This window comes from Epinephelus lanceolatus, chromosome 5, assembly GCF_041903045.1.
Source record: "Epinephelus lanceolatus isolate andai-2023 chromosome 5, ASM4190304v1, whole genome shotgun sequence".
Taxonomy (NCBI): domain Eukaryota; kingdom Metazoa; phylum Chordata; class Actinopteri; order Perciformes; family Serranidae; genus Epinephelus; species Epinephelus lanceolatus.
The window spans coordinates 13503829-13530592 of record NC_135738.1 but is presented as its reverse complement, the minus strand read 5'-3'; the positions used below and the strand labels follow the sequence as shown (position 1 = coordinate 13530592).

The window sequence follows — 26764 nt, the reverse complement described above, 5'->3', positions numbered from 1 at the left end:
GCCTTGTCTCCGTACACATACGTAAGTGGAAACAAGGCGTTGGACATACTCACACATACCAGAGGGGTCTGATGTGGCTCCCTCCGTCTCCATGGTGATGTTCTCAGAGCTGTCCGCTGTGCCGATGGATGCTTCAGATTCAGGAGTCTCATCGTCGGACATCCGAGGCTCCAAGATCAGCATCTCATACGTCAGCTCCTCCCTGTCGACACACACACACACACACACAAATGCAAATTACAGATTATGTAAGTGCTTTATCTAAATAATTTCCTACTGCATGCAATTCAGACGTCCTGACTAGACGTACACATACTGTATTGGTGTGTCCCTGAAGGAATCAGTGTAACAGATTGCTGAGTAATGACATACAGTAAAAAGACAGGTGCTAAATCATACACAGCTACCAGTTCACACTTGTGTGTATATACAGTACAGGCCAAAAGTTTGGACACACCTTCTCATTCAATGCGTTTTCTTTATTTTCATGACTATTTACATTGTAGATTCTCACTGAAGGCATCAAAACTATGAATGAACACATGTGGAGTTATGTACTTAACAAAAAAAGGTGAAATAACTGAAAACATGTTTTATATTCTAGTTTCTTCAAAATAGCCACCCTTTGCTCTGATTACTGCTTTGCACACTCTTGGCATTCTCTCCATGAGCTTCAAGAGGTAGTCACCTGAAATGGTTTCCACTTCACAGGTGTGCCTTATCAGGGTTAATTAGTGGAATTTCTTGCTTTATCAATGGGGTTGGGACCATCAGTTGTGTTGTGCAGAAGTCAGGTTAATACACAGCCGACAGCCCTATTGGACAACTGTTAAAATTCATATTATGGCAAGAACCAATCAGCTAACTAAAGAAAAACGAGTGGCCATCATTACTTTAAGAAATGAAGGTCAGTCAGTCCGCAAAATTGCAAAAACTTTAAATGTGTCCCCAAGTGGAGTCGCAAAAACCATCAAGCGCTACAACCAAACTGGCACACATGAGGACCGACCCAGGAAAGGAAGACCAAGAGTCACCTCTGCTTCTGAGGATAAGTTCATCCGAGTCACCAGCCTCAGAAATGGCAAGTTAACAGCAGCTCAGATCAGAGACCAGATGAATGCCACACAGAGTTCTAGCAGCAGACCCATCTCTAGAACAACTGTTAAGAGGAGACTGCGCCAATCAGGCCTTCATGGTCAAATAGCTGCTAGGAAACCACTGCTAAGGAGAGGCAACAAGCAGAAGAGATTTGTTTGGGCCAAGAAACACAAGGAATGGACATTAGACCAATGGAAATCTGTGCTTTGGTCTGATGAGTCCAAATTTGAGATCTTTGGTTCCAACTGCCGTGTCTTTGTGAGATGCAGAAAAGGTGAACGGATGGATTCCACATGCCTGGTTCCCACTGTGAAGCATGGAGGAGGAGGTGTGATGGTGTGGGGGTGTTTTGCTGGTGACACTGTTGGGGATTTATTCAAAATTGAAGGCACACTGAACCAGCATGACTACCACAGCATCCTGCAGCGACATGCCATCCCATCCGGTTTGCGTTTAGTTGGACGATCATTTTATTTTTCAACAGGACAATGACCCCAAACACACCTCCAGGCTGTGTAAGGGCTATTTGACCAAGAAGGAGAGTGATGGAGTGCTGCGGCAGATGACCTGGCCTCCACAGTCACCGGACCTGAACCCAATCCAGATGGTTTGGGGTGAGCTGGACCGCAGAGTGAAGGCAAAGGGGCCAACAAGTGCTAAACACCTCTGGGAACTCCTTCAAGACTGTTGGAAAACCATTTCAGGTGACTACCTCTTGAAGCTCATGGAGAGAATGCCAAGAGTGTGCAAAGCAGTAATCAGAGCAAAGGGTGGCTATTTTGAAGAAACTAGAATATAAAACATGTTTTCAGTTATTTCACCTTTTTTTGTTAAGTACCTAACCCCACATGTGTTCATTCATAGTTTTGATGCCTTCAGTGAGAATCTACAATGTAAATAGTCATGAAAATAAAGAAAACGCATTGAATGAGAAGGTGTGTCCAAACTTTTGGCCTGTACTGTATATATATATATTTTGAGTGGTGCATCAGCTAAAATGCCAAACTGATTACTACCTTCTCTTTGTTTCAGTAGCTTGTGTACAAATTTTGTGTGACACATTAAGCAAAACACTTCAACTGTCATCGTCAGGCTCTGAACAGCTCAACCAGAGAGACGTCATACTTTTCTTTCTGCAGACTTTCGATCTGCTCTGTGAGAATTCGCTCCTCCTGCTGCATCGCCAGCTGCTGCTGCTCGTTCAGCCCAGCCTCTGCTGCATCCTCTCCTCCTCCTCCTCCCCCTCCTCCTCCTACTCCTCCTCCTCCTCCTCCTCCTGAGCCCTCTCCATCCACCACTACAGCGGCTGCTTTGGGGCTGAGAGGAGGCGAGGTCACGTGGGTGCTGCTTTGCCGAACACGGCCTTTGCTCTGCAAGTTCACAAAATCACAGGGCAAGAGAGTGTGTTAATGGAGGCTGCCGAATAATAATAATAATCATAATTTTTTGGTTGACAGTGACAGCGATGGAGCACAGACAGCAGACTTGCTATAGACACGGTTGGATGTTTTGACCACATACAGACTATACAGAGAATGCGTTGACGACATCAGTTCAGGACATCACGGCTAAGGCACTATGAGGTCAGCTGATTATCAACACACACACACATAAACACATCTTCTGCCACACACACACACACACACACACACACACACGCAGGTAGGCATTACCTTAAGTTTAGCTGTGTTAGGCTGCGTGACATTAAGTTGTGGAGCAGAAACAGAAAGCAGAGTCAGTGGAGCTACAGTCGGAGTGCTGCTCTCTCAACGTGCTCAACACAAACATAAACATGAACCAAAGACAAAACTACAGTTACAGCAGACCTGGTCTTGCGACTTCAAAAAGATACCGTACTTGCCAACGTTAACCAATTCTACTTGAGAAACAGGAAATAACAACCTTCATTTGTCCTCCAGGGACATTACTGCTAGCTTGATAGCACTGTTGTCACTCCTGACATTAGACGGGAGGTGCTAGCAGTAAGCTAGGTAGTTAGCTTGGTTAGCTTTCCACAGACACTTGGCAGACAAAGCAACAACACCATGACGGAAACTCCTCTAACAATTAACTTTACACAAACAGTAGAGCTACATTACGAGCCGGATCTAACAAAGAGAAATTAAATGTAGGTAAAAACCAATTCAACAATGTTAGCAGTATGCTAGGTAGATTAGCTTCAAGACTTCCATTAGGTGAGAGTTAGCTGCTTTGGTTTTAAAGCACAAGTAACTTCAAGCTTCATAAAAATCAACTTAATTCACATAATTCTTTGTTAATTATTATTAATTATATTGTCAATTAATCAAACAATTTCCCGAATTACCCGCTGTTAATTAATAGCATCTAGCCACAGCTAGTTAGCGTTAGCTGCTGTTAAAATCTCATTTGTTCACACAACACTTGGCTCATAAGTAGAATTGTGACAAAGACAACTTTTAGCTCAAAGTCAGTCCCAAGTCTGGAGACATAATTGAGTCCAAGTCAGTTTGTCTGTTTGGGGAGAAAGCTGATTTAGCGAAACAAAACCTTGCGTGAACAATGGCGTTCTCAGGAGCACATGTTCCCAGGGTCCTACTTATGACACATTCATTAGAATTTTCAAAGGGTTAAAATGTTTAATATATGTTTCCCCCGGTCAGTATGTCACAATCCACCTACAGCTAACAGCCTACTGATGTTAAAGGCTGCTCCTTGAAACCTTTACACTCAAATTTGTGTTCAAGACAGTTTTCTTGATTTTAGACATTGATATCTCCACAGTGGCTACACGGATTTTTACCATTTAAATTGCGTTTGAGACGTCCATCTCCCTTTGTTCTTTTACAGTATGAACTGTAAAGACGGCCCTAACAAATCTCTAACAATATTAGTTTATATCAACCACACCGGCAGTGGACGTCAATATGAGATTAGAAATACGTTAAGACTCTAAAAATCGGGTTAACAATATTATAAATGTCGAATGACAAAAAAATGAGGTAAGAATTTCATGTCGTGACACTGGCTTTTGAGACGTGACATGAGACGTTGGAAGACGGTGGATTTTGGTTACAACACAACTTAAAACCAACAAAATACACTGCCTGGCCAAAAAAAAAGTCACCACCAAAAAAAAGGTCATACACTCTAATATTTCATTGGACTGCCGTCTTTAGCTTTGATTACGGCACGCATTCGCTGTGGCATTGTTTCGATAAGCTTCTGCAATGTCACAAGATTTATTTCCATCCAGTGTTGCATTAATTTTTCACCAAGATCTTGCATTGATGATGGTAGAGTCTGACTGCTGCGCAAAGCCTTCTCCAGCACATCCCAAAGATTCTCAATGGGGTTAAGGTCTGGACTCTGTGGTGGCCAATCCATGTGTGAAAATGATGTCTCATGCTCCCTGAACCAGTCTTTCACAATTTGAGCCCGATGAATCCTGGCATTGTCATCTTGGAATATGCCCGTGCCATCAGGGAAGAAAAAATCCATTGATGGAATAACCTGGTCATTCAGTATATTCAGGTAGTCAGCTGACCTCATTCTTTGAGCACATACTGTTGCTGAACCTAGACCTGACCAACTGCAGCAACCCCAGATCATAACACTGCCCCCACAGGCTTGTACAGTAGGCACTAGGCATGATGGGTGCATCACTTCATCTGCCTCTCTTCTTACCCTGATGCGCCCATCACTCTGGAACAGGGTAAATCTGGACTCATCAGACCACATGACCTTCTTCCATTGCTCCAGAGTCCAATCTTTATGCTCCCTAGCAAATTGAAGCCTTTTTTTCCGGTTAGCCTCACTGATTAGTGGTTTTCTTAAGGCTACACAGCTGTTCAGTCCCAATCCCTTGAGTTCCCTTCGCATTGTGCGTGTGGAAATGCTCTTACTTTCACTATTAAACATAGCCCTGAGTTCTACTGTTGTTTTTCTTCGATTTGATCTCACCAAACCTTTAAGTGATCGCCGATCACGATCACTGAGGATTTTTTTCCGGCCACATTTCTTCCTCGAAGACGATGGGTCCCCACTATCCTTCCAGTTTTTAATAATGCGTTGGACAGTTCTTAACCCAATTTTAGTAGTTTCTGCAATCTCCTTAGATGTTTTCTCTGCTTGATGCATGCCAATGATTTGACCCTTCTCAAACAGACTAACATCTTTTCCACGACCACGGGATGTGTCTTTCGACATGGTTGTTTAGGAAATGAGAAGCAACTCATTGCACCAGTTGGGGTTAAATAACTTGTTGCCAGCTGAAAGATAATCGCCCATGCAGTAATTATCCAATAGGAGGCTCGTACCTATTTGCTTAGTTAAATCCAGGTGGCGACTTTTTTTTTGGCCAGGCAGTGTATCTGTCATTAGTATTCAATGTCATATGTACGTTGACATGAGACGTTGTCCTGACATTGAATTTTGGTCACTCAAGGTAACAACCCAAATTGAACCAAATACCAACGTCTAATGATGTTGGTGGCCAGCTGGGAAGAACATAGCCTGGGAACATAGGGATGACTCTGCATCCTCTGTGCAACGCAACGGTGACATGTTTTATGTGAAAGCCCAAATCATCCTTTAACTGTATAAATAAATTGATTGGTTTCTTGTTCAGTACATTCCTTTAAAAAGAATAAAAGAAAAATATAAAAAGTCCAAGTCTTCAGTCAGTAGAAAAAGTCAGCAAGTACTCATCAAGTCTTTAGACCCAAGTAAAAGTCTTGGCAGACGTTATCTAGAAACATCAACAGTGTCATGTCTTGTCATGTGATTTCCATACTTTAACCCTATAATGTACCTGCGGACAGCCACAATACACTACCTGAATACAACAATATCACACTGTTCTTTTGTTTTTAGATGTAAACTTTGAACTCAGGAAGAAAATGTGACAATATTAACAAGCAATGTTAATTTTGAGGGCTATCACTTTATTTAGGACCTTATAAATGATTCCACAACAGTGTTAAGCGACAACACTTGTCAGCTAAACAAGGTGTAATAAAACAGTTAGGAATGCACAAACAGCAGGTCAGACAGCTAGAAGAGAACTACAGACAGACGTGACGAGTACTGGGACTGGAGGCAACAGACAGTATGAGATCAGATAGACTGACGGACAGGACAGGACTGGTTGTGGCGGTGGGCGGGCACATGGAGTGAGAGGGGCATACATACCGGGGTGGCAGTGCGGGTTATGCTCATAAACCTAACCGCAATTAGTACAGGTTTCTGGAAGGAGGGGTGGGGGAAGGAAGGAAGGAAGGAAGGAAGGAAGGACAGATTAGGGTTAGGGAGAGGTGAAGGTAATAAAGTAATTGTGGATCTGGTGATTTGCAGGTTAAAAGACGTCCAGACATTTAGTTTAAATATGTTTGGGAAGTGAAAGTTGTTTAAGACACTCTAATGGGCACACCATCAGTAATAGTAATGGTGATAGTGGGCAACAGTGGCTCAGTCCACAGGTACTTGGCGTGGGTGGGTCATCGGTTTAAGTCCCAGTGGTAACCAAGTATGGAGCATGGACTGGTAGCTGGAGAGGAGCCAGCTTTCTCCTCCTTCTCCGTCTTCTTCTCTGTCTTATGCTCACAGTTGGCAAGTGGCCCAAAGCGCCATACAGTCTTTACAGTCCTTTTTGTTTTATATATAGATGGGGTTTTTTCTTTGAATAAAAGAAAAAAATATTTTTAGGGAGTTCTTTTTTAACATCGGCTGTGTTTGGGAATATGGTTAGAATTTAAGAGCAGGGACATGCGTTAATAATGGAGAGGTATTAGTCAACAGAGGCAGAAATGTTCTTATTAATGGAAGGTCTGCAGCACGTGTGTAGCCTTGACGATAAGAATTTAAAACCTGTAAGTTATTGTGTCCTGCTGTGTACATTTTTGAGGCACATGTATATCCCCTTGAGTTTTTGTCAGCTTTTTGCTTGTGTTACAAAAACACAGCAAAATCTGTTGATGGAAGATGTATGAATGAACTCCTGCCATGGCTGTAGGGAAACCATGCCAGCTGCTCAAGGAGCTAAAACACAACTGTTGTGTCACCATTTAAATGATGAGTGAGAGGAACAAGTCGGAAAAACATCCACATCAATGCCAGGCAGTAAGGAGTATATTGATAATAAGATCTTTAGCATAATGAACTGTGCACTGAGGCCCATAGAGGGCTGTTGTCTAATGACTGACAGTCTGATCTTACCATGGACCTCCTGATGTGGGTCAGTCTGCTCTTAGCTTTGCTTTCTGCAAACTCCAGACTGCTGATGTCCTTCAAGCGAGCTTTGTACTTGCCCATCTGCTCATTGATGATCAGCTCCACACACCTGCAGAGAAGAGATACATTTAGAAAGAGTTAACATGAGTAGAATAGAAGATGTGTTGCCTTGTTCTTAAGTTTCAGGATCTACACTTAGCTTGTTTCAAACTAGTGATTTCCTAAATTAGATTGCAGCACTAAAACATTTCTCAACTAGTAAAGCCTTCAGTCATATGTAAATTGGCAACTAGGTGGCTAAAGCATAAACTATGTAAGCAGGAAGTTAAACAGAAACTTTGAAGCTTGAAGCAGGCCTCCAGGAAGTGTGTCAGGCTTTGAAAACATTTTTGTGGAATGTGATTTGAAATTTTTCCAGTTCACACAATTATCAAACAGCTTTATTTAAAGAGTTCGCGGAAATGTGTCAACCGTACGCCCAGTTCAGACCAAAGATTCACAACGAGACGAAACCATTTTAGAACGCCGCGGAGAAAAGTTGCAGTGGTGTGAAGTGGCCAGTCTGAGCTCAACTCAAGCCGGCTGATGGTGTAACCTGCAACTCAGCTGGCAGCTGGTTTTAGAATGTGAAGCACATCACCTGTTTCTACAGAAAAACAACTTGAAGTGAAGTTGGTCAAGTCAAAATGACCGCAGACAGCGTGTTTGCTTGCTGCTGCAGGTGCTACGTCCCCGCCGAGCCCTCTGTTTCCAACACTGGCACACTGTGAGGACAGTGTGCCAGTGTTGGACTGTGGGTCGATGCAGCTGCTCGCTGTATGTGCTTATGCCCCCCCTCACACATTGTCGCTGACTGGTGCTGCTTACTTATGTTATTGTGACGTATTTTCATTGTTTCATCACTACTACAAATGCAACTGTAGCCAGTATCTCACTATCACTATCCTCATTCATATTCTAAGAAGCTACAAATTATGTTCAGCCAGAAAATAAGCCTGAAAAGCTGCAAATCAGAACAGAGGTACAGAGAGTTGTTGCATAGAGATGATACACTGTCTTATCTTGTTGCATTGGTGTGAAGTGCATTGCAAGTAGTTGCATGTTTCAGCTTGTCTCATTATGAATCTTTTGTCTGAAATGTGATCTCTTTAGTTTAGAGACTAACATCATACATTGGCATGCTCATGATATCTTTGTCAGCTGGTTCAGTTAGCTAAAGTTAAAACAATAAAACATTTGTTACATAACTGCCTGGAGATTTAAATCTGGTTAAAAATCTTCAGCCTCATGCTGCAATGTACTTTTGGTGTGAGATGTAGAGGAACAGCCTCTCTGGACTTCCCTTGAACCAGTATTATCAATGAACAAGACCCACCAGACCACTGGGGGTCAAATACTTAGGACTCACCCCTGCATCACCCCGACTGGACAACAACTTCTTTCAGCCATCCTTAGGCCAAAAGGAGGTAAAAAGTCACATGGGATCCCTCAAGTTTCAGATGCCATCTTAAAGTATCCAGCCTTGGGGCAAAACACGGTGATGAACGACCTACTAGTTGTCTAAGACAATGCCTCTTTTTTTTTCACCACATCCTGTCCCTTCCTGTCACCCCAGGAAAGCACGCCCTCCCCTCTCTTACCAAATGTTCTGTGTGACCAAAACTGAAATGTCTGTTGGAAGTGAAATTATACATTTTATCCATGTTAATGTGTTTGAAGTTGTAGAAATATAATATGTGCTTCCTCATTTTGTTTTTCATTATATGTTGTATGTTGTATGTCAAAGTATATGTCAAAGATATATATATATGTATATGTATATATATATATATATATATGTGTGTGTGTGTGTGTGTGTATATTTGTGGTATAATAAGAAGCATTAAGTTTCTTTTGAAATAAAGTAATCAGCATGTTTTACAACAAAGAAGACTGCCTTATCAGATCCGCCCACTTTGGCCGGTTAAAAAACGTGCGCTCTGGTGCGCCCTCTCTACTCTAGTCTTGCTGTCTCTTGTGTGTGTCTCCTGTTTTCTCTCATCTCTTCTTCTTATTTTTTTTCTTTTGTTTCTTCTTTTTCGTATCTTTACCTCTTTCGTATTTACGTTTTAGTTACGCTTTTATACTCTCACGATTAAAGTTATTTTAAACTTTTAAGTTTTGCTTATCCAGTTTTCTTTTATCTACAGTTTTTTTTTTAACATTTTTATGTGCGGTAATAACAACTTTGATAACAACATCGAACTGCCAATGATATTGTTTTCACCATTTTTATAAGCGAGTAATTGTAACAACGTAGACAAGTGCCTTTTTCAACCTGCCTCTTCACCCAAAGATTCATCAAACCCAGCGACTGCCAGCCACTTGCCGCAGTGGTTCTCGTGCCAAACCCAAAGGCTTTTTGCAGCGTAAAGGGAACGGACGTGGGGGTACGCACAAGACTTCACAGGCTCAACCGTTCCCCCTTCTGCAGTGCGCCTGCTGGTGCCAGTCTGCTGGAAAATCTGGGAGTTTGAAAGTGAAAGTTCGGGGCCCCAGGAGAAACATCTGCATGGTTCGCTGCTAAGAAGGGAGGCAACGAACTCCCCCTCACAGGTGACACACTGGGCAGTGGTAAGAGCTGATGTCGAATAGGAGATTTAATTAGGCCTATCTTAATCTTAATCTAGGACTCCTTAGATAAATATTTTGTGCATTCCTGTGTTCTGGTTTATCTTAACATACTCTCTCACTATCGCCAACTTACTTCTTGTTTTAATCCATTTATACATACTGTTGATTTTGTGTTATTTCATATTATCCTCATTCATTTATTCAGTTGTTACCCATTTAGCTTAAATACATTTTCATTTATCGCCAAGTCGTTGTCTGTTGATATTTCTTTTGAGCAGGAATTAAGATCACTGTATGGAGGATTCATAACCCAGATACTGAGATTGATTCATTATTGATAAGCGTGCTGATGAATTAATAATTGGTTTACGGAGTAATTAATTTGATTAGTCGCTTCCCTCATTAGGAGGGTGGTGCCCCAAACTTTATTACGAGTGCAAACATTCTCAAAACGGTATTTCCCCCACAGAGACAAATAAGTAACAATGTAGGTAAAACAACAGAGTGAAATCGTTAGAAAATAGAAATGAAAACTGTGAAGTGAGGCACTTCTATTCTTTAAACTATTTTGATCCATGAAACTGTTTTTTTTGTTTTTGTTTTGTCCTGCTTAGTGTTTGGTTTTCTGTTTGGGTTAATATGTTGAGGATGTTTGAGGACAGTGGACATACGCGGTGGTTTTGCTGATGTCTTGGACACTCTGCAACGGGTCGATGGTGTCAGGGCAGCGAAGGATGCAGGGAGCAAACACAATGGCAAGGGCATTGGCTGACATCCTGTTAGTCTCCTCCTGCAGGGCGATCCTGAGACACACACCACAATGTAATCCTGTTAATCCTGATGTTACAGAGTATGACACACACTCCCAGCAAACACATCAGACAGGAATGTTTGAGACACAGACAGCTAATCCAGTGAGAATCTGAAACCACCGCTCAGACACTTTGTTTACAGGCAAAAATATTATTCAGATCTTATGTTAAAACTCAGTGTTTAGACAGAGGCTGTTTTGCCTGAGGCTGTACTGCTGACGTTGATTCTTGTCTCACCACCCACCTGACCAGATGGAAGATGAGGCGCTCCAGTGCGCTGAGGTGTGTCCTGCTGAGCTGGTCGATAACCGAATACACCCCTCTGATCACCTCCCGCTTGTCTGGCTGACCTGGAAAGAAAACGAACACACACCCTTGAACCAAGTAACATTTCACCTACTGAAACTGACTCTCAGCTGGAGGACAGACAAACAGCAAGAGGCTGATTATGAACTCACCCATGGCCCTGAGGAACTCCTCGTACAGTTCAAAGGTCAGCAGAGGGCTGGGCAGGTCCCGGAGCCACTGTTTGAGAACGCTGGCGATGACGTGGATGTTGTAGTCATCCAGGTTTACGCTGTTCACATCTGGAACACACAGATACGCTAAGGTAAATTTACTTTCATCTTTCCCTTTTTCCTTTCCTCAGTATATTTAGAGGTACCTGTAGTAGTCGCAGATGAAGAGAAAGAAGACGACGACTACAGTGTTTCCACAACAGAGGCAAAAACTGAATGAATGAGGAATGAACATTAGTTATATGAAAACACAGATATGTAATACTATCTTAGTCTCACCTGTGTCCAGTCCCTGGCGCAGTTCTTTGATCTTATTGGTGGAGCCCGACTTCCTGTAGATCCCCTCCGTGTAGAGGCCGTGCATCTCGATGTAGTTGATGAGTTTCTCCACCAGCTGCGGGACCGTTCGCTCCTCGCTGGTCAGACGGGACAACTCCACGCCAAACTGCCGCGACGACAGCTCCGGGTCGTACTTGTGTAGAAAAACACAGGCACAAACAGACATCACATTAAAATGAGTCACCTGTGTGTAACTTCTGCTCAGCAGCAGACTGATGATGAATGATACATTAAGTAAACTCACTCGGTAACTACTTAACTTTTCTTACAAGATATGCTAACATAGCCACCGTAAGATACTGGTCACACCAGACCAAGTCAGCCTGTAGCAGCAAAACCTCTGAGAGCACTGAAAGGAGCAAGGGTGCGTTTGATTGCACATGAAATTAACTTTCTTTTAATAAAGGAAGATTAATTTCTACTTTTAAAGGGTGCATAGTCTCACTTTAAGTTTGCATCTGTAATGGATCAGAGTAAATGATGCGTATTGATGCTTGTACTTAAAAGAAGACCTACAGATTGAACATGAAACGAGGTAAAAGAACAAAGTGTTAAATGTTTTAATTAGCTGACAAAGCATTTCTTCAAGCAGCAGCAATTGTTGTCCTTTTTCACCAAGGTTAAGGTCAAGGTAAACTTTATTATCACTGAAGGGCATTAAGATAAATACAAACAACAACACCACACAACAACTCACAGCCTGTCCTGAATGAAACAAAGACTTATATTATATTGTAAAGGAATACAATAGCAGCAGGAACAAATTATTTTTTAATCAGTGTATCTTAAAGTACAGATTTAGTTATCTCTGAGTTTTTGTTTTTAGGTCCACAGAGCTTGCAGAGAGAATATTACATAGAAACAGAGTGCCCCAGGAATGAGTCCTAAAACCCAGAAATTAGTTACTGTAGAATTTTAAAACTCTCGGTTCCCGAGTCTCAAAGTCAATGTGTTTTTTGAATGAGTTTTTGGTTCGATGCCTGATAAAAGGTCTGTGGTTAACACAAGCTTTAGAGACTTTCACTTGTTGTTCTACGGCATAGTAAATATGACACTTGTGAACTTTAAGGCCTCTATGTGTCATAAAAAAAGGCGGTTGCTAACAAGTGCTTAAAGGAGACTACAGAAAGTCATCACGCTGAACATGGCTTCACAGTGTTGTTAAGTTGGTGACGCTCAGTCATGTGACCGTGGTATAGTTCGTTTGTAGCCTAATGTTAACTTTTTCCTTCTGGCGATTGCATGTAGGCTTCAAAAATCCTAAAACTGGTGTTCATCAGAGGAACTGAAGAAAAAACAATAAATATCTGCTAAGAATATTATTGGTGGCATATAAGAAGTCCCTAGTATTGATGAATGGATTGACTTGGTATATAATATTTATGAAATGGGGGAAATTTCTATTGAGAACTGGACGAAATGGTGAGTATATGTCTCAAACATTCAACTGATTTTGTCTGAATAAGTACGAGAAACACATTGTGTGTTGTGGTTAGTCGCCCACACTGTCTCTACATGTAGGCCTATGTCTCGATTCAACATCCGTCAGCACAATCTATTTATTTGTTATCTATTCTCCATCCTTATTTTATGGTTTGATTTTTTTTTTTTTTAAATTACTCGTAAAACTTTTTATTATTTATTATTATTATTTTATTATTTTAATAAAATGAAAACTGTATACCCACAACAGAAGCTAAAATGAGACTAATCTTGCTACAAGAGGCAGGGATACTATATTTTTTCTACTAACTCAGATGAGAACAGCACAAAATAAATCAAGTTAGCAAAACTGTATTAATTATCTTGATTATTGATTAAACCAGTGTGCAGTGCTATGATCCTTATCCGTTTTTTTTGTTTTTTTTTTTAAAGATTATTTTTGTGGGCTTTTTGCCTTTAATGAACAGGACAGAGTGAAATGGGGCGAGAGAGAGAGTGGGGGTTGACATGCAGCAAAGGGTTGCAAGCCGGAGTCGAACCTGCGACCGCTGCAGCGAGGCATCGCTTCTATACATGGGGCGCCGGCACTATCCACCACGCTACCGACGTCCCGTCTTTTGCATTTTAACACTGTTGTAAACCTTCAGATAAAAAACAAATCTCCGCTTACCTTTTTACTGCACTTGGTGGTCATCTTGGAGCAGCACTTCCTGTGACAGGCGTAGCGACACACTGCAGACAACAGAACAACACAATCACACTGACGGCACTTCTACCACCTCCACAACAATTGCAACAACATCTGCAGTCAGTCACGACCTCAAAGACGCGAGGAGGTAACAGAGAGTTTGGACGTGAAGTCTGCAGCTCGCTGAAAGTGCAGATGGAGCTTATAACTGGATAGAAGATGGATTTATGAGGTTTAATCGAATTTTTCTGACACTCAGGGAGCCAGGGCATGTGTGTGTGTGTGTGTGTGTGTGTGTGTTTGTGTGTGTATGTGAGAGAGAGAGAAAGGAGTAGAAGGGGATGTAATGCATTGTGTGGGTGGAAAAAAAACCTACACACACGGGCATGAGTGCTTGTGGGTAAGTGAGTTAGGAGAGCATTAGGAGCTGCAGGTGGTGTGTGTATCTGTGTGTGTGACACTGGGCAGACTTGCAGCCTGTCTTTATGGTGAAAACAAAGATGCAAAAGAAAATGCAAATGAATCTGTTATTAAAAAAAGTAAACTTAGACACATACTTGCTGTCTACCAAGATAAAGGTCATTATTTACTATCAACTGAGTGTGTGAAACTTCACACCCATCCCAGTTCTTTCTAATTCACTTTCTACTTCACTGAAATGAAACTGATATTTCATGACTTCACCAGAAGTACTCTGCTTTTACTTTCATTGTCAGTGAAACCTCCTGGTGTGTTGTCACAACCAACCAGGAAGTGAAATTGTTTTAAAACAGACGCATGCTTGTCAACCCTCCAGATTTTCCCAGGACCCCTGTTTTTTTACTGCCCCCTCCTGGTTTCCTGCCGAGGTCACAGTTCTCCTGTATTCTGTATTCTTTCTTTTCTGGGAATTAAAAGTAAAATTCAAGGTATTTAACATTATTTTCATGCTTTAAAAGTGACCAAGACGCAGAAAAAGAAATCTCTGAAATTCAATTTTTCTGTGGGAGGACGTCCAGATCACTCACTTAGGTTTCCAAGTCCTCCCTATTTTGAGGTGGAGAGAGAAAACGGCGAATACTAGCAGAAAACGATCTATTCAAGTGTGTGTTTTTGTGTCTGATCCTCACGTTTGCAGACGCAGGCTCGATCCATCATCCAGATGAGCGAGGAGCAGTACTCGCAGTAGGTGGGGATACTGTACTGTGTCGACTTGAAGATGTGGCCGTTGTGTTCCTCCACCTGCATAGGGGGCAGCAGAGACATCAGTCAGCTTAGATGAATCTTTGTTTTATTCCAAACACTTTGTTTCAGTGAATCAAAGTGTATTAAATTCAATTTTCAACTCACAATGTCAGTTTCCTTCTTCCTGGACTTCTTGCGTTCACGTTTAGGAGCCTGGAAAGAGACAGATGTTGTTACCTGGTGCGTTCTGTGTGTTTCTTGTGAGTGCTGCAGATGCAATTAATTGGTATCTATGGATATAATTTGTGTTGCAAAGTGCAGTAAGTACGACAGTGACTGACGTTCCCGTGGCAAGCAGTGAGAATGCCAAAAGCTAACCATTGTTTTTAGAACAATTAAGGGTCAAGTTTAAACTTCAGATCCCCTTTAACTGCTTTCTCCTCCAACAAACCATCGCTGGTCTCTTACACTGAATGAGCTCCGCAGAGCAACAAAAAGCAAAGCACATTTCTTTTTTTCATCCATCCATCCATCCAGTTTTTAATTTTCTTACCCTGCCAATCGTTCCCTCCATAGGCTTATACTCGGTCATGAACTCATCCAGGAAGACCTTGAAGGTGTTGACCCACACCTTCACCGGCGATTCGCACCAGTCCCTCTGCTCCAGGCGCATGGTCTTTTCCAGGATGTGCTCAAACAGGGCGTACAGATCCTTGTAGCGGATACTCTTCCCATCATCCATCTGGTGGTAAGAGCAAAGGAAGGGAAATCAAATCATCAAATCATCAGAAACATTTACTCATTTGCTAAAACAGAATGAACAGTTTGACAATCACTGTATCTAAATAAGAGTAAATTCAGTATTCTTCAGTGTGACTGACAACATCCCTGTGTAAACCTTACTGATGCAGAGCTGCACAGATAAACAGTGACAATGGCAGACAAGGAGTGTTTGTCAAAGTCGAGGAAGGATCCTTAAATGGCTGAATTTCAAGGATTTTTAAGTATAATCTAGACATAAATTCTCACGGGACTGAAAATACTGTTTACATTTGTTCAAATTGTACAACAACATTAGAGAGTGTCAAAATTATCACAGTATCCTAAAACCTCCTCAGTCCACTGAGGGTTTACGGTGCACACCTGGAGACACTCGTTAGGTTGTTCCAATGTGTGTTCACCGAATTCTAAGAAGGACTCTTGCCTTGCCTCTGTAGGATCCTTCCTCGGAAGGACTCGTCCTAACAAGGAAGGATCCTTGACTTTGAGAAACACTATCAGAGATAAGAGCAGTGAGGACTTACAGCCAGAGCGGTGGAGTACGAGTTGAAGATGTTGATCCTGAACTCCCTCAGTGCTTTCTTGAAGACGACGTCCACCATGGTGTCTTTCTTACCATCTTCAGACTCCAACTCAGTAATCTGAAGGGACACATGATTCTAAATTTAACACCTAAGCTCATAAAACGTAAATAAAACAACTACAAAAGTTTTCTTTAAAAAGTGGATGCTGTGTCGTGATACTTATGATGATACGATGATTATTCCATATCAAAATAGAGTGTAAATTCATCTTCTCTGGCAGTTTTAGCACACAAACACACAAAATATGAAGGTAATATATTTAAATCTGATCACAGCATCATTATACCCATAAGTCCTTTGTGTGTGTGTGTGTGTGTGTGTGTGTGTGTGTGTGTGTGTGTGGGGTACAGGAACAAGTCCACTCACCTTTTTCATGAGGAAGTCGTTCATGCTTCGGTAGTCGTGGGCCGAGCTGAGGATGTGCAGCGCATCGTTTTGCCACTGGGCAGGTTCCAGAGCGATGCTGCTGATCTTCACGCTGCGACGTCTCCTCATCTTTGGAGACGGCTCCTTGTTCTCCTTACTGTCCCTGACCCCCCGAGAGGAAGCTGCCTCCAAATCTGGACTGTGAGGAGGAGAAGAGGGGCCTTCTGGAAGGATGGAGACAAAGATAGAGAAGATGTTAGAGAGAGAGGGTGTGTTCAAGACAGTGACCTCCAAAATCAGTCTGCAGATTGATTTTATTTTTTACCATGTGCCTCTCCAGCTTCGCTCCTGCTGGCCTGCTTCTCTCTCGACAGTTTCTTCTCGCCGTGCTTCGTCTTACTCCAGAATCGTATCTTTCCTTTCATCCTGCTAAATCACACAACACAACTGAAAATCAATTCATTAAAAAAAAAAAAACAAACATAAATGTCCACCAAATGAATTGTCACTGAAAAACTCTTAAGTCTTCCATTTTCAGAGAGGCTGTGACTTTATTTACATGAATTTGTAGATTAATAAGTGATGTTCTTATTTCTACTTGCAGACCTAAATAAATTCCCAAATCTAAAACATTCATAGCTCTTAAATTATACCATGTCCTTTCAGTTATTTAAGTGGCCAATGAAATACATATGCATGTCACTTTGCAGCTGTAAAATAAACCTATTAAACCACCACATGTACAGTACAAGGTCAGGCAGGTTTTTATAAATGAAGTCTTTTAGAATAAAGTAAACCAAAAACAACTGACTCAGGTGATCTCTTACCTTCCATCCTGGCTGGAGGTTTTCCTGAGGACCTCCACTTTGCCCAGGTCTCCTGATGACATGGTCTTATGGATCTTCTTCTGATCTTTGTGAGAAGGCTGGAGAGCAGAGAACAACCGGTGAGAAAAATAAATGTTTATTTTAATCGGCTTCACAGGTTCTGAAGCTTGCCCAGGATGCTGTGGTTTTTGGTGTCCTGTGTCAGTTTCCTTTTTATTGCAGGTTGGTTCCTCTACATTTGTGCCTTATAGAGAGAAATATTATGATATGGAGTAATATTTTTATAAGGTTTGTTCTACAACATAAAGTACAGCGTGAATAATTCCACATCAGTGCAATACATGTTTGTAAATCATGTAAAAGACATACTCAGATACATCACTTCCTCTGGTTCAAGTGATGCAAATGAATGTACTGACACAATAAATCTAGTGAATCTGAAGAGAGATGGCGTGAATCAGCAGCATCACAGAGAGTAACGCTGATGTTGAGAGAGAAACAGAAGTCATGCTCAGAAGATCCTGTTAGGAAACGACGGTGTTAGTGAGAAGTCACGCTGCTCGAGGTTTTAACGGTTCCAGCATGCAGGAGCAGCAGGTGGCGTGCAGAGCAACACGAGGCGTGATGTTGTGTGTCAGGACAGGTCGAGATATAAGTGGACAACATCTTCAGTCAATCCTTACTGTGAAAAGTTTGCTGTTGTTAAAGAGGAAGTAGATCCAGGGATACCATCATACATTGTCACTTTGAGTTTTAACCTTTTATTTTTCCTTCAAAGCGGCTGCCACACTGTAAGACATTTTCTTCTTCTTCTATACACTCAAAGAACTTATTTGGTGTGTTGTCAGGTTTATGTATTTGATTACAAATAAAATTTCCATTTGATGCAGTCAAGTATTTCTAACACAGATCAGTAAATTCCACTTCAAATATGTTGATAAACTCAAACATATTTGCAATAAATAGAATATATTAATAGTAATTAGTAATTCTGACAGTCGATTGATCATTTCACTTAAATATCCACCAGATTTGTCAAATATTTGCAGCTTCTAAAAAGCAAAGATTTGCTGCCTTTTTAGTTTTATTTGGGGCAGAACAAGTAATTCCAAGACATTTTAATATCACTGTTGGTCGCAGTCCTACTTTAACACAGCATGTGTTTACAGAAGGAAAAATAAAAGATAAAACTTCAAAATATTGAGGTATCCCTCGATAAAGAGATCTAAGACAGTTTACAGCTTGGGCTGATGTACAGACCAATAGCCACCAGAGCGCCGTGCAAGGCCGTTCACTACAGACCGGCCACGGTGGCGGTCTGCTTGGTCAGACTGCAGCTCAGTAGTCGACAGTCCTTCAGTGAACAGTTCGACTAAAGTGGGTTAGCAGTGTTAACAGGCTCCTCCCCTGAAGCTCAGCCAGCTCCACCTGAGAGGAAGGTGGTGGAGGAGGAGGGAGGGGGGCCTGAGTGGACAGGAAATTGCTTGGAGGTAACGGAGCCTCCGGAGATCCGGTGTTTTACCATCTCGGAGTCGCTGTGACAGTCAGCCTCGGGGTGGGTGTTTGGGAGAGACAGGGAGGGGGGCAGCGTGTGGGAGTGGGCGGGGATGTAGTATTCATCGTCGTCATCCGACTGGGTCGCCCCCTCAGAGTTACAGCGGGTTAGGAAGTCGGAGCGCGTCCGGGACATTCGCGCTTTCTTTTTGGGGCCGGGGCGGCCCACCTGCTACCAGGCAACCACAGGAACATCAGGTCAGCCGCCAGTGTGTGTTTGTGCGTGTGTGTGTGTGTGTGTGTGTGTGCGTACGAGATCTTGGAATTGACTTAACCTTAGCTGAACTAAATACATTTAAATTATTTGCAAAAATAACAAAACGTAGCTTCAGATACTCAACCAAACAAATACTTCCTGACCACAAATATGCTACAAATAAAATGACAAATGACAGCTTTATTTTCATGTCTATCAGCTGTACATTATGACTGTATGTGCTTCTTCATTCTATAATAAACCAAAGGAGCAAAATTAAGTTTTCAGTTCTGTAATAAAAACTAAATGGTAGGCACAGGATGAGCTGCGTCTTAATAAACTGTACTGTTTGTCTTCTTTTCTGGTGCTTAAGTCAGAGAAATGTCCCAGTGTAGCAAAGCAGGACTCAGAACAAAAAAGGTTCAGACTGATGTCTGGATTTCACAAATCTCTATTTTACATGTTGCAGGTGACTCTATGCACATTTTCATGTCTGTACAGCCCTGCGAGTCTGTGTGCGAGTTGTCTTTTGCTACATAAAAAATAAACCCTTCACTTAAATTCACTCATGATTAATTGAGACAAGATTAGTCTGCACACATCAACAGACCACTGTATCAGAATCAAACAATGTTTTTACATGCGCGTGATGTGTGTGTGTGTGTGTGTGTGTCCTACCTCTCTGTTTCTGGATCCAGCAGATTTAGAGTCGTCTCTAAACATGGCCAAAGATCTTTCCTGGTTCACCAAATCCTTATCTGACCTGCAACACAAGACAAACGTTTTACAAGGGGACCAAATCTATTATTATTTTCTTACACTTAACTGTGACTTCTGCAGGAAGATCTTATTACTCCAATCATGGCAGATTGTGTCCTGTTTTTTACTTTAACTGACAGCTTACAGTCCATAGTACTATTGTAGGAGGGAAAATTTGTGCAAAAGAAACTATTGAAAACATCTTATAACATCAAACTTTGAAAATGTGTGGTCACCAGTCTCAAAGCAATACTCATTCATCATTAGGTTAAAGGATAACTTTTACATTTTTCAACCTGGAGCCTATTTCCCCGTGTAAACTGATCATAGAGACTGATGCGAACAACAGTTTTTAAAATTGTCCCAGTATTGAGGGAGGTGGCAGCAGCCGGTAGCTGCAGAACGAGCTGTAATGGAGGCACACGGGGCAACTGAACATCGTCACTGTATGTCCATTAAAAGTGGTTATTTTTGACACAGACAGGCTCAGATTGTTACTTTAAGTGTCTGAGGTGTCTCAAAGTGCTTCTAATGTTTAATCTTTCCAATATATCACAGTCACATAAGATTCTTTTCCTGGATTTCCTGAATAAATCTTCACTTACGAAAGTCCTAAACAAAGCTAACCACTGCAGCACCGTATTTAAATGATTATACTAATAAAAAAAAAATCACAGGGCTGTGGCTGACTTCACCTGCCGTCACATCCCTCAGTATCATGGCTCACTTACTTGGAGAAGGGCAGCTTGCGTCTGGGCGGAGAGAACACAGTGTTGGAGGGTTTCTCCACCATGTTCACAATCACAGTCTGGCCTGAGCTCTTCTTCTGAGCCTTTGGTGGTTTGGTGTCCAGGACCGGGCTGGGAGCCTGCTGCACCGGTCGGTTCGCCTTATTCTTCTCTTGCCGACTGGGGAGGGCAGTGGGAATGCTGGACTTTGGCTCCAGGACGATCTGGATGTCAACCTCCGAGGAGCAAATCCCTGATTCTGGACTTGATACATGGACAGTTGAAGATGGGACCCCAGGAGACTTGTCCACTTTACATACGTCACTCTCAGCCGGGGTAGCAATCGCATGAGGCTGTTCCATCTCTGATACTGCCTCAACAGGGGACATTTGGGAACCAGTTGATGCTGCTCCTGTTTCAGATGCTACTTGTAGGGTTTGGGCTGCCAGCAGCTCCCCCTCATCCACTGGACTCTCCTTCTGCATACTGATCAACACCACCACAGGCCTTCGTGACGTGGACTCCTTTCTCTCTCTGTAAGATTTGCTGGGGCTTTCGAATTTGGGTTCATGAGCTGGACTTTGGTCAGAAGCAATATAAAATGTTGCTCTCTGACCTTCTGCCTTGTTTAGTGGCTCGATCATAGGTTTCTCATTAAAGTTTGAATCCCTCAGCCCCTCATGTAGGTGGATGTCAAGTGCTTGGGGGTATTCTTGAGGTGCAGTCAACTGGGAACCAAATCCCCCAGAGCCTTCAGTCTCCATGTCTTCAACACTGAGCAGCTCAAAACTTCCGTGACTAGCTGGAGATCCCCGGGGTGAGAGTCTGTGATGGTCTTCCAGCTGACAGGTGCTGCTGTCTGGGTCTTCTTGCACACTGGTGGTTCGGACTTTAAGAAGCTCTAAGCTGAACTGAGCCTGCTCCAGCTCTCTCATCCGTCTGCTCTCTCGTTTCGAGCGGTTCCTGTGGCTCGTCTCGTCCGCGCTCCGACTTCGCTCTGAGTCCTCCTCTCTTTCTGTCTCTCCCACATCTATCAGAACAGGCTTAGAGTCTTCAGACAGGTCTACAGAGACGCCCTGGATGTAACCTTCCTGTCCTGATGAGGCGAGGTCCTCCATGGTTCCTGCCTCCATCTCTGGTGGTGGACTCTGCTGTCTTTCATGCTGCTCCTTCACTTCTCTGAACCTAAAGACATTATCAGTGCACATGCAAAAGTGTAATTAAGAAAGTTCTTCATACAAATCAGGCAGAAAACAGAATATACGCACCAGCATATCTGCACATCTGTAAACACAACACTGACATCACCTTTTAAGTTTATATGGTATATTAAAGGAAATATCTATTTCTTTAGCTGCTAAATGTCCCACTATAGCTCTGTTTCCACTGAGCAGTCGGGTACAGTACAGTTCAGTTCGGAATGCTTTATTTCCATTTCCACTGTGAAAAGTTGTGGATGGTACCAATAGAACCGTTTCATACCGTCCCCATTTTTGGTCCCCCCTCTGTTGGGGTACCTAGCACACAGATCTGGTACTAAAAGGTGGAGCTGTGAACACTGCAGTCTGTTGATTGGTCAATAGAGGACGGTCACTCGGAGAAAAAAAAAGCGTCGCAGAGTGTAGTTCCCGTGGGATCTGGCTACCCTAACGCCGAGCTTGCCTGAGAAGAACTAAATGCACAAACCTGCTATTTTTAAATATCCCATAGAGAGAGACTCTCACTGCAGCCTCGTTCTGTGGACGATAACCGAGGTGCTGACTTCCAACTGTGTCACCAGTGATGAGGAAATTCAGTGAGTGCTGGACGGAGCAGTGAGTGACAACAGCCCCGCCCACATTTAAGAGTGCTGTTTGTGGTGGAAACTCTAGGGTCTAGGTACCATGTCTGAAGGGTTACTTTGGTTCCAAAGGTACCATACTGAAAGTGTTTGGTGGAAACGGAGCTTTTGTTCACCAGCTGATCATTAAAACTGTCTGCTGTTTGGTGCTGAGCAAGTGGTGTACAGTTACCTTTCAGAGCTTTAACACTGACAACAGCTGCCTGCTGCGGCAGAAAACAACACTATGAGAGCAGAGAGACTCAAAACTGTAAAACTGGTTTAAAAAATAAACAAGAAAACAAAACAGTGAGCTGAAAGATGGTAAAACACTCAATGCTATGGGGATTTTCAGTGATTTTTACAATGAGCAACTCCTTCCATGTACTAGTATTCATAAGATCTGTTGTTAATATAAAACTATGAACTACAGCTGCTTAAAAAAATCCCCTCTCTTAAAAGATAGAGAAGTTTCTCTGTTTCCTGCTGCAAGACACTGACCACAATATTTAACAGGAAAGTCCTCCTGCAACATGCGAAGCTCAGAAAATGATTCTGAAAATAATAAAGGGAAGAAAGTCCTGTCAGAGGGATAGTTTGGATATTTTTGGTGTGGGGTTTTATGAGGCACTTATCCACAGTCAGTGTATTACATACAGTAAATGTCAGTCAGCACACTCCCAGTTTGGAGAAGCAGGCAGGAGGACCGTCACAGAAGCTAAACAATGTGCTGCAGCAGTAAAATGTATTTTAGCCACTTAAAAAAAGATATCACTTTAAGTGTGCACTATGTTTAGAATATTTTCACTGCTTTTTCTTTCCTTTAGACAGCGACTTTTGACAGGGAACTGAAGCTGTTAGATGACTCTCTTCAAAGCCAGACTCCTTCGAGAAAGACAGTAATTCAACATCGCTGAACACAGGAGCTGCTGGTCTACTGCTGCCTCCATCAGTTAGTTTGTTAGTTACTTTGTGTTATTGTGTGACTTTGGTGACTCTGAACGAGTCCTTTTAAACACCAAAGTCACACAATAACACAAAGAAACAAACCATACAGTGAATGTCAGTCAGCATGCCCCTAAACTGGAGAAGCAGGCAGGAATACCACCACAGAAGCTAAGCAATGTACTGCTGTAAATGAGAGAGCAACAAAATGTATTTTAGCCACCTAAAAAAAGTTCAATATCAGTTTAAGTGTACACTACTTTAAAAAATAATTTCACTTCTTTGCCCTGCAGCAGACAGCCCTTTCCAACATGGACGCTTCAGTTGTCCATCAAAGCCACCAGACTCCTTTGACAAACACCGTCATTTTAGCTCGCTGGACACAGGAGCCGCTGCCTTGATGGGAATTCTCTGACTATGAATAAATACCTCATTCTACCCCACTTCAAATGATCTGCTTTGCATGTTGCAGGAGGACTTTCCTATTAAATATTGTTATCAGCGTCTTGCAGCAGGAAACAGGAAAACTGTTCTATTTTTTAAGAGAGGGGATTTTTTAAGCTAATGGTGAACAAAAGCCCCGTTTCCACCAAACACTTTTGGTATGGTAAAAGTAACCCTTCAGACATAGCCTTTCCACTGCAAACAGCACTCTTAAATGTGGGCGGGGTTGTTGTGACTCACTGCTCCGTCCACCAGTGACGCAGATGGAAATCTGTGTAAGTGAAGTAAAATGGCTACAGTAAAAAGGAACCATTTTGCTTTTTAATCTTATTTTCAAAAATGTTAATGGTCTATGACTGAAATGTTACATCTCTGATAAACTCAGTGCTGACAGAATTCAACCTGTACTTTTACATGAATCCATCATATTACACACCTGTCTACCAGGTTCATTTGAATTTTCACCCATTACTAAGTCGTTTCAGATAACACTTTCATTCACCTGAGTCGAGCCAGGTGTCCCCTGCCCATCGCCTGCAGCTGCGTCACTGTCCTGTACGTCCGACAGTAGCGGCTCCTCACTGTGAACCCTCTCCAGGCTGTCTGAATGGTTAGAGCGGCCAAAGATCTGCGGTGACAGTAATGTCTCCAGCTCCTCTGTATGACGATTGCAGAATCTCGCCTCTGCAGGAACCTCCTGCGCTCCCTGTAGCTCCTCCAGGCCGCCTGCAGGCACACCGCCGCCTCCTCCTCATCACCAGAGTCCATGGTGGACTGCTTGAGGAGGCAGCCTCGCCACCATCGCTGCAGGAAACAGAAGAGGGAAAATATGTTGAAGGTTTTGGATTAAATGAATGTGGAAAAACAGGATGTAGTTTGTACATTTTCACCTTCCTTTCCTCATTGGAAGAGTTGACCAAAATGTGCCTGTTTACTGAATTCCATGTTTAGATTTGATGAACTTGAGGAAAGGTGCATGGTGCCACCTTCTGTACGAGAGTGTGTAGCATCATGACTTATAAATAAGATATATTCTGGGTACACTCATGTTGTGTTTTTTTTTTAGAGGAAAAGGTATGAATCCCACTTTTCTAACCGTCTAAAACAGCTCACTCTCTGCTGGGTTGCCCTGAAACCCACTTTATGTCAACCCAAATATGTAGCTGAAGTTTTTTTAGATCTGATATTTTTGTTATTCCTGGCAAGCTACTGTTTGTGAGGACAATGTGATTCAGCATGACAGACCAATCTAGCACCTGCATCTGGCAAACACCACTGAAGCTTCTGACAAATTTAAGCAGGCTAAAAACACCTTGAATTATTTTGATTATAGCCTGAAATATTTAATTTTCACCTCATTCATAAGCGTATTAAATGTCAGATTGTATTCTTGCATCATGCAAACAGAAACTTCCTCAGTAAGCTACTGAAAGAACGAAATGAACTCTCGATCTCTGACTAACTTTCCTAATTGAAAGCACAGTTATAGACAACTTCAGATATGAGTTTTCAGTCTTAAAATAACAAATATGAGATCTCAAACAGACTGAAGCTCAAACAGCAGCTTACACAGTATATGTTCTACTAAATGTTATCTGTGCTTCATCGGCTCCTGCTCAGTGTTTCAACTGGGTTTGTTTTCTCTCAGCCTGACAAAGATTTGGACAGCTCCCCTCTGAGGACTCTTCCAGAGAAAACATACCGCCAGCAGCCTGAATGCAGTGTTTTCTTCCTCCGTCAGTCCTTTCACTGTTTGCTTTCTTTCACTTTCTCTCTGTCTCTCTCTGAAGGGTTACTTCTGGTTCCAATGGTACTATACTGAAAGTGTTTGGTGGTAATGAGACGTACACGTCCAGAGAATGCTATTAAAACCTGAATAATACCAGCACATCCCAAATGTCTAAGTCGCAAAATGCTACATTCAGAATAAGGCCTAACTGAATATCTAAAGGGAATATTTCTAGGATTCTTTGTAGTCTCAATGCAGAAGGTGAGAGCCAGATGGGATCTAATTCCACTCAGCAGAGGCAAATCAAGTTTATACACAGGCTTTATATCTCTCCTGAAGCTAGACACAGAGTGAATCCAGCTTGGTCAGATCTTTGCGCTAAATTTCAATCTGCTGTTGGATCATTTTTTCATTGTTTGTGGAGCTGTCCTCGTGATCAGCAGTTTTGGATTACAATCTGTCAACAGTTTGATGTTATATTTAAGCGCCAACTACATCCAGGTGCAAGGACTTGCCTGTTGGGACTAAATGAGGAGTTACCCGCTGGTTTTCTCAACAGAAACCTTCTACACATGCTGCTGCACTGTGCTCAGGGATGTATTATGGTCACGTGGATCACTGATAAAGCTCCCACTCTTACTCAGTGGCTTCAAGCTGTGACAAGTATCATTGCATTTGAAGCTTTCTCTGCGGCCGTAGTGGATAAACTCTTTTTGTCCTACTGGACCTGGGACCCATTTCTTAATTACCTTGGTGCATCTGCATCTCGTAGGATGAGATCAGGGCTGATAGATTTGGCCTGGAAAAAGGATGCAATGTGTGATAGGCTGTCTTCCATGGATTTTATTTAATTTATTAGTCTTTTTTTTTGGGTTGTTTTTTGTGTTTGTTTCATTGACTGTGCTCAGAAGTGCGCACCTGTAACCACACCCAAAACTGATGTCACAGAGTCTTGGAGTACAGCAGCATGTTAAACCACTGCAGGTCAGCAAAAACATGACATTAAGGGGGTGTTCAGCTAGTTATCATGTTGTTCTGACGTGTTACAAACAGTAGAAATAAAAATAATAAAGAAAAATAAATGCTTAATATGACACAGTGAGAGCAGTAACAGCCGGAGTAATAAGAGGAGGCTATAGGAAGAGCAT

At 42.3% G+C, this 26764-nt stretch overlaps 1 protein-coding gene across 18 annotated transcripts in view; it reads right to left on the bottom strand.

Moving 5' to 3' along the window:
- The window catches only part of LOC117262261 (unconventional myosin-IXAa-like), a 217634-nt gene that overhangs the window by 5704 nt on the left and 185166 nt on the right, over positions 1-26764 (bottom strand). For 4 of the 18 annotated variants that reach the window (XM_033635087.2, XM_033635088.2, XM_033635093.2 and 1 more), the window contains 21 exons: positions 24390-24691; positions 20683-21864; positions 19871-19955; positions 18965-19168; positions 17443-17540; positions 16941-17044; positions 16616-16839; positions 16190-16306; positions 15439-15627; positions 15051-15098; positions 14831-14942; positions 13704-13765; positions 11531-11723; positions 11192-11320; positions 10978-11083; positions 10593-10724; positions 7294-7417; positions 6271-6324; positions 2772-2792; positions 2224-2468; positions 60-202 (listed from right to left, as the gene is read on the bottom strand). In XM_033635087.2, coding sequence (XP_033490978.2) covers positions 60-202; positions 2224-2468; positions 2772-2792; positions 6271-6324; positions 7294-7417; positions 10593-10724; positions 10978-11083; positions 11192-11320; positions 11531-11723; positions 13704-13765; positions 14831-14942; positions 15051-15098; positions 15439-15627; positions 16190-16306; positions 16616-16839; positions 16941-17044; positions 17443-17540; positions 18965-19168; positions 19871-19955; positions 20683-21864; positions 24390-24691 — 3874 coding nt within the window. Of the gene's footprint in view, positions 1-53; positions 203-2223; positions 2469-2771; positions 2793-6270; positions 6325-7293; positions 7418-10592; positions 10725-10977; positions 11084-11191; positions 11321-11530; positions 11724-13703; positions 13766-14830; positions 14943-15050; positions 15099-15438; positions 15628-16189; positions 16307-16615; positions 16840-16940; positions 17045-17442; positions 17541-18964; positions 19169-19870; positions 19956-20682; positions 21865-24389; positions 24692-26764 lie in introns of all 18 variants that reach the window. The other 14 variants (XM_033635090.2, XM_078167726.1, XM_078167723.1 and 11 more) reach the window with 11 other exon arrangements.